Here is a 14,227-nt window from a genome sequence, read left to right as displayed (position 1 = left end):
GACTCATTAACTGTAGGCACTGCTCATCCAAGCGAAATTCTTTGCTTCAGGCCCCGCCTGTCCGTGTGGGCCTTGGATTGCAGCATGTCTTGGCAGTCTGTCACACAATGACATCATACAGGGATGACTCTGATGGTCAATGGGCTGGTCTGGACCTTTCGGTAACAGATCCAGTGATACTGTGATGAATATATGTATCTTGAAATATTAGATCGGACTAGTGGTGGAGTAGTCGGCTGAGCAGCTCACTACGCATGTATAACTTTCCTATACACCAATGTAAATCGTGTGGCTGATTTAAATGTTTAGATGGGCATCATACGCAACCTAAGCGCTGTTCCTCCAGCCTCTGCGGCTGAGCGAGAGACAGAATGCAGCGAACTGAGCCAGTCCGGTCCGAAGCTACATGAAGTTGAAAACCGGTGCACTGGCATGGCATCGACCAAATGACAACAAACACGCCCATGCCGCCCCAAGCCCATGAAGCCCTGGACGCTCACGTCCGCCGTACGCCGCCGCCGTGAGACCGCCGCTCCGATCTCCCGTGCCCGTCGCCGCGATGTGCCCACTGATTTCCGCGGCCGTTGGTAGACGAGCGCAGCGCCGTGTCGCGCCGATGACGGCCGGCGGACATCGGGCGGAGACCACCCGGCCGCCGGCACGTCGGCGATTTCGATCACCACCGCGCCCTCCAGTGCACGGAGCCGAGCCGGCCGAGGGCGCCGACCTATTGAGACCGAGAGTCGACCCGGCTTAGCGCGCGCTCCCATGCAGATCGCGCCGATAAATCATGTCGATGCGACGAGCAGGGCCGCCGCCGTCCCAATTGGTGCTAAACGCTCCCGCGGGCCCTTATTATCTGCGCCGCGGCCGCCGGGACGCCGCTTTAATGAACAACACGTACGGCAAGGGTCGGCGGCGCTGCCAACTCGACCCGAAGGAAATAACAAGCGTGGCGAGACGCCGCCCCCGCCGCCGCCGCCACCGCCGCCGCCGCCCGGCCTGACTCACAAATGTCACGCGGTCACCGGCCGGGTGACACCACGGAGCTGAGTCACTTCTGCCCCCCCCCCCCGCGGCAGGGTCCGACCCGCCCCCAACCCGCCGCTCCGGACTCCACCCCGACATCACGTCGCCCCGCAGACGGCCGCCGTCTTGGACGATGTCGCGGGTGGTCGCCAAGGGCTGCAACTCTGCCCCGAACGGCGCGACGCCACCTGTCCCGGAGCCAACGGACCACTCCACTGGGCAGCCGGTGCCGACGCCGGCCGTCTGGTGCCTGGGAATGCGGGGCGACGAGGACGGCAGCGGGCGGTCGGGCCGTCCGCCTGCCAGGCGAACGCCGACGTGCCTCACCGGGCGCCTCACTGACGGCTATTTGTGTACCTGTCATGGCGAAGAGCCGCTGTCACCGCCGTCGGTAATGCCAGTGCGTCGAGAACGCGCTTAGGTGTTAATTGAGGGCTACCTACCACAGAGTACTTTTTGTGGTTAAATTACAGGATGTTTGTTTACGTTGGATGTCATTGACTTGTGATATCGTGAGTGGGAATTGCTCGTAGCCTGTAATGGCCAAAGCTGCTTTTTGATTGACAAACTAAAACAAAAGGCTCGTGGTGAGTTATAGCTATTTGGTGTCTGCAAAGATCATGGGACCTTGTAGTCTTCGTCGAATGAAACATATCCGTGCTCAGTGACATTATTATTTTTGGCAGGGAAACGAGACGCATGTAACGAAGACAACGCTAAGCGCCGCTTTAACGTGGTGCAATTAGCCATTATGTTGTCGGTGTAACGCGCTTGGTATCAAAAAGAGGTTGTTTTGATATCTGAATATAAGCGACGCATTTTCGCGGATGGATGGTGAGTGCCCTAGTGCACCTTGCGAGGAGCCTTACGGTATCTCTAGCGTGAGGAAGTACCGAATGCCCGGAAACATCCTCCCATTTGTTGACTGCCAATGAAATGCACGTGTGTGGGGGAGTTCAGTATGTACGTCATGCCTGCTGTGTGTTTCCAACTTGGCGTGACTCGGACCCAAAAATAGTCCTGTTGGCCTCTGCCATCAACTGGGGATGGGCACACGATGCAAAGAAAGTAAAAACGTAATAAATGAATGGTCTACACTCACTCGGATTTTAGGCATCCAAGCATTCTCGACTCGCACCACCTCCAAGCGGCGACAAAGCAGAAATTGCCCGGCTTCACTCCCGTAACAGCCTTTGTCGCTGCCACCCTTTCATCTCCTGCGCTCCGACAGCACCGCCTGAGACCTCGGCCGTGCCGGCGGCCGGGTGGACGGGTGAGCGGCGCCGGGGGTCAGAGAGCTCGGGATCGACACCCGGCGTCGACGTACCATCCGTCTCGCCTGATGGTTTCTGGACCAACGCTGACCCCAGGTGCCGGCGCCGCCGGCTAATTTCTGCTCAGTAATGACCTGTCGCCGGCAACAAGACGAATCCACTGGCGGCGGGCGGACCGCTTCACCGACGGACCAGCGGCGGCGCCCAGAGGCCACACAAAGGCCGCCCAAGCCACGGCAATCATCAGCTCGGCGAGCCGAGCGCCGGCGGCCGCGGCTCTCGCGGCGCCCGGGTGGCCGCCGCCCACGGCAGCGCCTCCGCACCGCCCACCCCGCGGGCGCCGCGGCCGGCGCGGACGCGACGCGCAAAAACGCTTCAATTAGGGCGGGCTGCGGCGCGGCTCGTTACGGGGCGTCTGCCTCACCTGGGCCTCGCCGCCGGCGTGGGAACGTGGCACGCGGGCCGTAATGGCGGCCGGCGACGCGCGGCGGCGTAATTAACGGCGCCGGCGCCATTGTGACGCTCGCCCGCGCCGTTGCCCAGCCGGCTGGCCACCGCCGGAGGGTCGGCTGTCCCCTCTGCCCCGCGGCGGGTCGCCGCGACAGGCCGGCGGGGTCCCGCCGCCGGAGACGCGACGGGATCGTGGTCAGTTCGGTGTCTTCCGTTCACCGCCCCAGTCAAGACGGCCGTCTTTACTGGCGCGGCGCGGCACTCGCCTGCTTGAAGTTAACTTTACGACTTCGCCGCCGGGGTTCACTCGCCGGTTACGGTCGCGCAGGAGTCAAGGCATTCTCCTGCCGCGAGCGGTCTCGCGCGTCGCCGCCGCGCGCCGCTGCCCCGGCTGCGGAGGCGGCTCGCCTGCCCTCTCGTCCGCCGCCACCGGCGATGAATCGCATGGCGTGCCGCGGCTCCGCGCCATCGGCGGGCACGTCCGCCGCCGCCGGCCAGCCGCCGCTCATCTATTCCCGCCGTAAGAAGGCCGGCCTGCCGCTCATGAGTTATGCACGCGCCGAGAAATCATTTAACGGCTGGCGGGCGGGCGCTCTCGTTTCTTTTGTTTCATTCATCTTATCGGCGCATCGGCAATCAGGCGCAAGAGCGCCGAAATCCTTGCATCTTCCCCGTCCGCCACGCTGGTAATTGCCAGTCGCGCCACACACACTTGAGCGGGAGCGGCGGCCGCAGTGGGCGTTATTACTCCGGGGCGGGCGGAAGGTGGAGGTGCCGCCGTCGGCTCCTCCCGAGCCGCCGGCCGGGCGCCGGGCGCGCATGACGCCCCGAATAAATATGTATTCCACTTTCAACAGCCGAACCGGCTAACAAGGTGGGCAAACAAGGGCAATCTTGTAGCCGGTCCCTCAGGGAATGACAATCAGGTTTGGCCCGATGTTTTCCCCCGTATTGCCATGTGGGGCGCCGTACTAAATAGACTGGCCCGCCGGCAGCTGGCGGGGGAGGGATGGGGAAGGGCCGGCGGCCGCTGGCGGTGTCCCTGCGTCGGCGAGGCGACAGGCCTCTGGAGACGGGCGTCGCCACCGCAACGACGCCGACGGTCAGCGGCAGGCAAACAGAATCAGCGAGCTTTTCTCGGTAGTGCACTGCGCAAATGGACGGAAAAGTCGCATCGCTCGTCGAGAGGCGACTAGGTGATACTGAGAACCGCGAGCAGCCACGCCGTACAGTTTGCCGATCGTTTTTAAGTGCACTCGATGGTGCTGTCCGGCACCAAAGCTCAACAGACATTATGCTCTTCAATTCCGCCATAATTAAAGCCCGCTGCGCGGCCATAATAAGGGGGTGACTCCACACTGGCGCCTGGTCCGTCCGACTGGCACACACAACGTACGCCGGTGTAGCACTCAGGATGACGGTCGTGAGTCCACGGAGGCTAAGCTCTAGGCTATAGCACTGGCGCCGGTATAGCATTCAGGATGACGCTCGTGAGTCCACGGAGGCTAAGCTATAGGCTATAGCACTGGCGCCGGTGTAGCACTCAGGATGACGCTCGTGAGTCCACGGAGGCTAAGCCATAGGCTAGAGCACTGGCGCCGGTATATCATTCAGGATGACGCTCGTGAGTCCACGGAGGCCAAGCTATAAGAGCGACCATTAACGTTTTCCGCCATTGCCGTGACGACGACGCGATGCAAATACATATGTCGCGCAAGCCAGCACTAAGAATGTTGATTAACTCGCAGGAGATACCGGACGAGTGGGGCTTGCTTCGTTGTCGGAATGTTTGTGCAGCAATCGGCGGATAGCACGAGTCTCACGGTTTCATGTCCATGCCTGAATGTCTAGCGCAGAGTTCAGAGGTTCAGAGGTTCAGAGGTTCTGAGGCTCTAACGCCAATGTCGAGAGCCGTGATTGCGTCGCCTCCAAGGCGGCACTGTTCTCGGACAGCGAAGGAAGCGTTTCAAGGTCCCGAAGCCACCGCGAGACAGCGCAAGCCGGTGTTTTGTTCAGTCTCTCGTCTGGCAGGGTAGGAGACATTTATGACACTTTTTGTCGGGGCTGGTGATTGCCCGTGTAATATTTTCTGTCTGGTATGAGGTGATATATTTTGGTCCGTTCCTACTGTGATGAGGATAGTCGGTGTCTGTTGTAAACCGGAAGTCGGCATGGAGCTTTTCTCATTCCAGGTGAGGATGGAAGACGCAGGAGGAGATCCTCACTCATAAACGTTAAAAGGCAATTAATACTTCTTTGGCTGCCGTCTGAAGCCTTTTCTTTAAAACTGTAACCATCATTGCAGATGTCAAGAGGTCGAATACTGCTGGCCGACCCACCGCGCATCCAACTTACGGCATATCACGTTTGCCAAAAACCACTGACAGCCTGGCGCAACTTCCCAAAAAACTGCACATAAAACAACAGCCTGCGGTGGCAATCAGGGGCGACGGCGGCTCGGAGGCCGTTGTGCGCGGGAAGCCACCCTGGCGACCGCGGAGCGCGCTATGGCGCGTCTCCCGGAGAGCGCGGCGAGGCTCAGCACTCCCACGATCTCTCAGGAGGCCGACGGGCCGCCGCCGCCGCCGCCCCGCAACAAAGACGGCTAATACGTCTGCTCGGCATGAGCCGTAGTTCTATTAGTCCGCGTCCACGCAGGGCCTGATTAGTGCACACCGGTGGCGGCCCGCGGCTCGTCGGAGGCCGTCTCTGATCTATTACCGCAAAGCTCCGGCATTAGTGCGTCACGCCAGTATTTTATTACGCCGCACGCCATGTTGTGGTCCGCCGCGAGCGGCCATCAGGCCCGCTGCGCGCGCGCCACCTTTCAATCGGGTCTCTAATAAAAATGTACCTGGACTTTGGCCGGGCGACAGCCAACAATTAGGGCGGGAGATAATGGCAGCGTGGGCTGGCGGCGGCCGACCGTCGCGCGTCGCTCCCCCCCCCCCCCCCCCCATCCCCACGCCGCCGCCAGACATGATCGCCGCCAGTGAAGCCGATGCATTTTACATCGCGGGCGGCGATTCATGGCGGCGCTCCGCGATTTGTGGCCGTCAAGCCGCGTCGAACTCGAGCAAACGTCGGAGAGCCGCTGCTTCGCGAGCGCCTGGAGCGGGCCGCGCGGGCCTCGATCGCGGACCCGCGTGCTTCCCGGCCCGTTACGGGCTGCAGCTCCCTTCCACACCCTCTGCTGGTCTGCTCCGCCTCCTGGCGTCGCGGCCGGCTCTTAGTTTTTAGTACGAAACAGGTCAGTACGGTGACAAGGGCAGCTTTTGATCAATGTCGGGTTTGGTTTGGCCATATACCGTTCGCTTAGCCCCCCCCCCCCCCCTCCCCCTCACCCACTGACCATCACAGCCAGACGGGAACCGGCAGCTTTCGTGCGGTGACAGAGGATGGAGAAACTAGGAAGACGTGGCAATAGCCCGACAAGCGTCTAGAAAACTCAAGAAACTATTATGTATATAGAGGAAGGGCGAGCTTTTTCACGAAGTTCATATAGCCGTGTTCCAGCTGGCCGACAACGACTATGGTATTTCTGGCGGCAGGGCATCTCTGACTTTGGAGCTCGAGCCCGAGTGATATATGGGGAGTCAGCCATGAAAAGTGGATGTCGTTGTTCTGGCGGCACAATGTCGCCAGCACGAGCAACTGCATCGCCGGCTTGAGCACTTCGTTTCAACCAAAGTCGCCCCTGTTAAGAGAGCACCGTCACAGCAGTTGCCACTGATTTGTAGTATAGGTAAGCACTGCGTTTTCCTGAAAAACTGAAACTTTGCCAAACTATCTGAACTATCAAACTAAATTGTCCTAGCTTAATCCAGGTCCACCTTTAAAATAAAATTAACGGTAACTATCTGCTTAGCCACCAAGCAAAGCCGGCAGCGCCTACCATTCGCACGCAGATCAGGGCCGTGAAAACTGAACTCGAGACGTGAGAGAACACTGGCGGCGACGCGAACTCTTGCCCTTCGTTCGCGAGGCGTCTGCCGCGCGAGCCCACGTGAGCAGTCCGTCGGCCGGTACTCTCGGTGGCCACCTCACCCTGCCAGCGTTCGTGTGACCCCTTCCCGCCGCGCCAGTCAAGGCGCTGGGACTGCACCCGCGGGTTCCAACCTCCTCGAAGCTAGCGGAGTTCCGGATGTTTGATTTGTGTGATCGTGTGACATTTGGGTACATCCACATCACTGCGGCGCCGAGGACGTTCGTGGTGGCATATGACAGCCACGGCGGCGAAAGAGTCACCACTCGATGTGCACTTTGGCGTGATGTGCGCGATGTTCCTGACGCACTGCGACCAGGTCGCTTGCATATGCATGACACACAGATGCACGGCACGCCGTTAATGATGACCCTGTTGCCGTAAAAGGTCAGTGCGACGTATCACGGGAAAACTTACGCGTGCTGAAATTATGGAGTTGGGTCGGTTGGCATTTGATGTCCGCCATGGCATGTAGACGGGGCTTCCGCCCGGTCATTTATAGGGCTGCGGTGTGTTCAGCGCAGGGAGCGTGGTGATTAAAATAAGAATTTACTGTCGAGCCGTCATTGGCAGTCCCCCAGGCGCGGGTGTAGGGGTTCGGCTCCCCTCCCGGCGCGCTCAGCCAGCCCCTCTTCCGCCGGGTACGTCCGGACTTCCAGTCGGCGGGATTAATGTGGACGGCGGGCCGTCGCGACTCTGCCGCGTCATCGGCGGCGTCCTCTCGGCAGGGAGGGGTCGGCTGGGGTCAGAGGGGAGGGGAGGCTGAGGTCGGAGGGGAGGGGAGGCTGAGGTCAAAGGGGGAGGCTAAGATCAGAGGGAGTGGAGGTTGAGGTTAGAGGGGATGGGGAGGCTGAAGTCAGAACGGAGGAGAGGCTGAGGTCAAAATGGATGGAGGACTGAGGTCAAAGGGGAGGGTAGGTTGAGGTCAGAGGGGCGAAAGTCAGAATCCGGATGCTATGACGTCAGAGAAGGAAGACAGCCGACGTCTGAATGGGGGGGGGGGGGCGGTTGCGTGCAGAGTGCGTTGGGACGGGCAAAGGATGACTGTCAGTAAAGGTATGGAGAAGAAATGCCTACTTTCTTAGATCAAATAATGCGTAGATAACTCTACCTCATTACTATTAGACTCCAGTAAACCAAAATTGTCTAGAGCAAGCAACGAAGGTCTAACGAAGAAGACAGCTGACTGAGCAGCTCACATAACGTCTAAAGGGCGAGGCCGCCAGACTCATACAGAGACAGAGGGCAGACCGAGCCTGTCAAATCATCCCCTGAGCGGAGGGTGAAGACACCTTCCCACCGTAGTTACGCCGCAACACTTTAAGAGTCAGTTGAATCTGACTGGGACGAGACGAGGGTGCAGCAAACTTAGCGACGAGTGCGCGCCGTACAGCACTAACCATTGGCGAAGGGCACCGCCCAAGCTTCGCCGGCCGCCGCCGGGGAAAACGGTCCGTCCTCTGCAAACCGAATTGAACATGGTCTACAGAGCAGCAACGGCCACAGAGTCCCAGCACAGAAAATGTCGCAGTCCACTGGGCGTAAAAAGGACAGTGATTTCCCTTGCGTATGGTGGGCGCGATTTTTGGTCTAACAGGGTGCCTGTGAATCACCGTGAGTGTTATCACGAAATATTGCAGTGAGCGCTATAGGTGTAGGTATAAATACTTTGCGAGCGCGCCGTTTAACACAAAATGCCGCCGTAGCTTTTCGTCGCTAGATTGTGAAAAACCACACACATGCGGGCTTTTGCAGAAGCCGTCGCGACTATGCACGCCAAATCATGTCGAACTTTCGACGTGCTTTATGATGATGAGACGGGACAAGGGTTACCGGTACTTGCAGCTTTAATGTCGGCATTTACTGGTCATACGCTGTGATGGCCGTCTGACCTTGCAGGCGGCCGCATAATCATTCCCAAAACGCGCGGACTTAAAAGGTCCCGGGAAGCCATCCCGAAACGATACCGACTGCGACAATCGAGAATGATTGCCACAGATCACGCCGTGCAGGGCATGTGGCTGAATAGATCATACTGGGGGCAGTGGTGTGCCCTAGGATGAGGTGTGGTGCGGTGCTGGGGCGGGCAGGCCCGCGGGGTACTCACCCTGCCACGCGTCGTGCCTCGATCCTCCTGCCGACAAAAGGGATAGTTTAAGCGCGGATCCAGTGCCTGAGCAAACGGGGAACACTCACCGGAGTAGAATGCCGTCCGTGGATAGTTGTTGGTGGCGCACTGAAAGCGAGGATTAGACCATGGCAATGTGCTCATTTTTCAATGCAGTTCGTCTGTCGTTAGGCCCCAAAGAAATGGATGAAAAGTCCAACAATGTTTAAAAATAATTCGCATTTAGATTGTCTCATTTGAGCCAGAATGATGTACGGTGATAGATTCCTGAAAAGTCTCACGCTAAAGTAATCAGCCGGCAGTAAAATCAAAAGAGAGCTCTGATGGTAGTTAATTTAGGAAACCACCAATTAAACTCATGTGAAGAGATCACGTATGCTTTGTTGGGTTATGAGATGTCATGTTCATGCGCTGCACTTCCAAAAATTTGCACCGACGAGCTGCAAATTCGGAGCCTTTCAGACACCATGTCTATCATGTCGGTGTCATTCGATTCTACGCTTACATACATGCGGGAAACAATGACAAATTGGCGGTGTTAATAAAAGATTCGTGTTCTGTCACATTGTGATATTACAATATTGCAATGTCACGGATAACAGGAGCCACTTTTTCAGGAATCATAGCTTTTGTCATCGGTGATGGGATTATGAGCTCTAGTCAAAGCTGCGGAAGGAAAGTAGCGCATGTAAAAGCTAGATTTGTGTGCTATTTACGAATGCGACCCAGTACACTATTTTCACAAATAACTCCATAGAATATAGTCCTACGGAGTATTTTCGAAATGCACCTACCAAGCAACTTGTCTGCCTTAAGAAATGTGCGGAGGAATGTTTATTTTGTGGTGATAAGCAGAAGAATGAGCTCGGCACTGTACTTGAGCATTAAGCACGAAAAAAGGTTGGAACACGTCTTTGATATCACTTGTGCTGGGGCTTATTGTCAAGGTATGCGACGCTTTGTGTATCTCGTGCAAGCAACGTCACTCCTTTAGCACATTTGATTTATGCTCGCTTTTGGTCAATCGACAGACACTTTTCGTCTTTTTAACGAACCTAATTTGGTACTTGTGCTTTTTCCCCATGACTGTACGAAAATACGTAGATGAGGATGACAAGCGAAGGAAATATAAAACTAGCCCATGTAAATGTGCCACCTTACTCTGGTTCGGGATATATTTTCATACAGGCGCCATCGTTCCATGCATCACAATATCCCAACAGTCGTGAAGGCTGCATGAAGACCGCCTTCTCTCCAATTGTAAAAGCTTCACTCCGGGGAAACAAAGTAATAACTGAATCAGTTTCAATACAAATAAGTGCAGATAAGTTGTTAAGTAGAAAGTGAGACCTCCAGGCCCGGCTTCAGCTGCCGACACATATGGGGCGGCAGACGTGAGTCGGTCCACACAGATAGGAGCCAGCACCGAAGCCACTCATTTACTGACGGCTGACGGACCCGGGAGATTACCCACTCTCGCCGACCAACCACAGGCGTGCTGATGAAACAGATGAATGTTGATATCGGTGCATGACGCGTCAGACCACGCCACAGCCTGAGGGGAAACGTCTGACTTCCCTCGGTGGGCGACGCTGCTCGGGGTGCACCATGCCTGTTGTGCGAATGTTGAGTTACTAACCATTCTGATGCATTGCATCTGTGGGAGGCTCCTTTGCAAATTAACTGGACCGTAAGAAACTTCTTGGCAACAGCACTAGACGTCAACTGGAACATTTCAGCGCAACTGGCAGGGTAGTGATATCAGAGAGCTGCAGGGAAATGCATCGCAGGGCATGCGCTCACGTCGGTGAACAATTAGCAGCCTCGGGACTGCTAATTCCCAAACTGTCTACAGTTGCAGTGTCCTCGACAGCTCGCTTGCCGTTTCGGGTTTGGGAGGGTTTATGGGGGCGTATAAACCATTTCGGAACCAGGTAGGCCAGGAGCCATTTGAACTGTTGGACTGCTTGGGACTGTTTATCAGTACCCTTTGGCAGACGTGAAATTGTTGGCAGCTCGATTAGCCGCCCCTCTCCTTCAAAACGAGTCGGTCTCGGTTTGCTGCGACGACTAGTCGTCCCGATCCGGATCGGCCAGATCTGGATCCGGCTTTGACCCGCATTATTTAGCCTTTTCGCAATCGGCGAATCTTACGCCTCTGATTTCAAGTTGGTATGGCCTGCCTTGTCTCAAGTGTAGCGATACAGGAAAAAGGATATTTGATTGGTCAGCTTGCGAGCAAAGGACCAATAATCATACAGGACACATTGTGCTCAATGTTGTTCAAGACAGCGTGAAATTGCGATCAGCAATTCCAAAAATATCGGCTTCTAGGCAAGCGCGACATGTGAATTGAGCCTGACTGAGCTGAACCGCTTTCAAGTTAAAACAATTTTTATCAACGTTGAAGAAAAATCACCCGGCCTCCGGCCTCACTCTTCATCACACCCGATACTGTTTCCACAAGGTTCTTACTGTACAGAAACAAAGGAACGTCAGTTATTAGGAAACTGTTTCTAACGTGAAAATGCAGGGCGCCGAAAACGTATGGTTAACGCGCTTGCGTTAAGCACAGTGCGTCTGGGAAGCCAGAGGTAGGGGTTTCAATTCCCCGCGATGCCCGCCCTTTCTGCCATGGTGAAAGGTGGGCGACATCATATAGCCTCAGCAGCTGAGTGTGTCGTAAAGCCCCAGTGAAACAACGTGGAAATGTCCAGCCCTCGTCCCGATGTTTTTTTATGAAGAGAGTGTGCACTGAATGTAATCGGTGGACTAGGTTGACGAAAATAACACTTGGTTTTGGCATGCGGTATGGATGAGATATTTACGCGCATAAGCAGCCTACTCACATATGTAATAAGAATGATTCAAGTGAACGAATATGATAACAATGCGTGAGGGCTGATAAACCTGCTGTGAACCTGCCGCAGATTTCGCTATCTCGCTCATGCAATCACCATAACTTTAATGCTGGTCTCGCATTCGCTTGCAGCAAAGCATGATGTGCCAGTATTCAAGATAATTCTGTAGGCTGAGAGAAGCCACAGGACAATGTTCTCTGACCTTCCCACGTGTCAAATAATAAATAAACTTGCTTCGAGAGACGGTGATTTTCTAATGGTAACCGAGACGTTTCAGTTGACCACGGGCGCAGGTTCTCAGGCGATTTTGATATGAGCGGGGACGATCTTTGGACTTCAGGCTTGCCATACCACGTCACGTTGCCTTTTGCCCGGCCCGTGATGTGGATGGATATGTTCCCTTTACTTATTGTTTAAGTGCGCGTTGGAGGTGCAATCATACTATGGCATGAAGAGAGTGCGACTGCAGTTAGCGCGTCCGAAATTCAGCACTGTCGGGAGACAATTTTCCAGAGTCGCACTAGAACGAGCATCACAGCCCTAGCTTCATTCCAACGACACCTATAGGACTTACCAACACTTAACGCGCACCGGCGACGAACTGTTACCGCATGCTACGCCTCGAAACGTCGGCGCCATCTGCACATACCAACGCGGGGGAAGAAGGGGGGGGGGGGGCGGCAGGGACAGCGGAAGATCCGACGGCTTGGCCAACAGGGAGCCCGAATCAATATTATCAAATAATTTTGGCGTTTGGCATCAAGCAAAGCTCCCACCTCGGGTGGAAAAGCTCTGAAACCGTGACGGGACTGTTACGAGGAAGGATCCAACACGTAGTGCGTTTCAGTTATCAAGGAACCACATATGAGGCAGTACACCTGCGTATCAAAATAGTTCTAGAATGGGCAAAAAGCCAGCATTACTTATCCGTCAACGTTGGTTTTCTATTTTGTCCTTTCATGCCCGACATTTGATGGAAACAAATTTCAGATTGTCTTCAGTCTCCGATATTGCAGCAGTTCTATGCGCTCGATCGTGTCGCTCCCATCTCACCCCCGCCCCCCCCCCCCCCTCCCCCTCCCCCCCCCCCCCAGTTAGGAGTTCGGGGTCGCCGGGCCTGTTAAGCAGGGCGCGGAGCTCGGCGCCGGTCCGCGCCGGCCGCGCGGCGTGTTTGCCGCCGCTGCCAGTGTGACATTCGACATTTGACAGCTGGCGTGTTTACATTTCCGAGGCCTAAGCTTGCACAGCCAGCTTTCGCCTGGCTCGGGGGCAGGAGCCCCTGCTCCCCCCCCCCCCCCTGCGGCTGCCCAGGCTGGCCTATTGCCGTGAAGTCACCGCGACATGTCTTGTGCCTCTGCGTCTCGGTGTAGGCGCGTGAGGTCTATCAGCTCTCTATACGTCACGTGACATCATTAGGGCGCAGTGCCCCCGCGTCCCATGTTTTGTAATGGGCTCGACCGTAACGAGTTGATCTTAGTTTCCACGCTTGTGCGGCCGGCAGGCTATTATGTTTTTTTGTGGAATTAGGACGCGCTTTTGGCTTTACGACCGGCAACTGTTTCGCTAACTTTGCCGTCATCGTTGATCGAGTTCTCCGATAGTTTGCGGCTTTGTCAGCGTTCAAAACCTGATCAAACATTCATTCCGTGAAAACTCATACCGACGCGGCTGTAGGTCACAGATCCCCGGCGAAAGTCAGAACCGGTGGCACGCGGCCTCCTTTTGCGATTGACTCGCTCAAAGGCGTTACTCACCAGTCAAATCGCTCGTGCCCGTGCTCGGCCAGACCACAGCCACGCCGAGCGCACCGGGCGACATTTCAGACCGCTCTCCAAGCTTATGATACGAAGCTTGAACGTTCCCACCCTCGCCAGAAACGTTCATTTGCGGCGTAACTTTTCTCCTCGAGCTGCCCGTGCCCCGGTCCGCCGCAGAGGATTTCAATCGATGAGCAAACTACTCAATCGGTAGCTCAGGAGCTTCTAACCATCGCCCGCATGATCGGCGCGCGGCGACGCCCACAAGTCGCGTCCATTTGCTGTTCGGACGTGCCGCTGGTCGGGATGGGGAGCCATCACGTCACGCCAGACTCCGGGCACATGTGGTCACCGCACCTCGGTCCCAGGCGCCGATGCTGTCACTCGCTCCAATATGGCGTCGCGGCGGCGCTAACTCAGCCGCGCCCCTCCGCCCCACGCGCACCCCACGCCATCAAATGGACCAGCACCTGGGCCGGTATTTCGCTGGCGGCCAGCTAAAATGTCGTATTTGGTCCGAGACGGGCCGGACTGAGCCCTCCAGGCGAGTAATTACGGGAGCTCATTCAGCGTACTCCAAGCAGAACACGACAGGCAAAAGAGCAGATAAATTGGGCCAGATTGGGTTCGGATTGTTGTCGAAGAATGAGGCACGCTTCCTTTCTTCGCCGTCACCCGTTCAGACGCCGGGCAGAGGATCTCCGAATGGTGTTTCACAAGTCACGCTGCTTCAGTGTCGGTGC

General features: G+C 56.3%; 1 protein-coding gene across 6 annotated transcripts in view; it reads right to left on the bottom strand.

Annotated features, from left to right (window-relative positions):
- The window catches only part of onecut (homeobox protein onecut), a 44,460-nt gene that overhangs the window by 16,159 nt on the left and 14,074 nt on the right, over positions 1 to 14,227 (bottom strand). For 4 of the 6 annotated variants that reach the window (XM_037234630.1, XM_037234631.1, XM_037234628.1 and 1 more), the window contains exon 2: positions 8,846 to 8,872. In XM_037234630.1, coding sequence (XP_037090525.1) covers positions 8,846 to 8,872 — 27 coding nt within the window. Of the gene's footprint in view, positions 1 to 8,138; positions 8,199 to 8,845; positions 8,873 to 14,227 lie in introns of all 6 variants that reach the window. The other 2 variants (XM_037234626.1, XM_037234627.1) reach the window with 1 other exon arrangement.

This window comes from Pollicipes pollicipes, unplaced genomic scaffold, assembly GCF_011947565.3.
Source record: "Pollicipes pollicipes isolate AB1234 unplaced genomic scaffold, Ppol_2.1 Scaffold_7231;HRSCAF=8579_pilon_pilon_pilon, whole genome shotgun sequence".
Taxonomy (NCBI): domain Eukaryota; kingdom Metazoa; phylum Arthropoda; class Thecostraca; order Pollicipedomorpha; family Pollicipedidae; genus Pollicipes; species Pollicipes pollicipes.
This window is presented reverse-complemented; position numbering and strand designations above follow the sequence as displayed.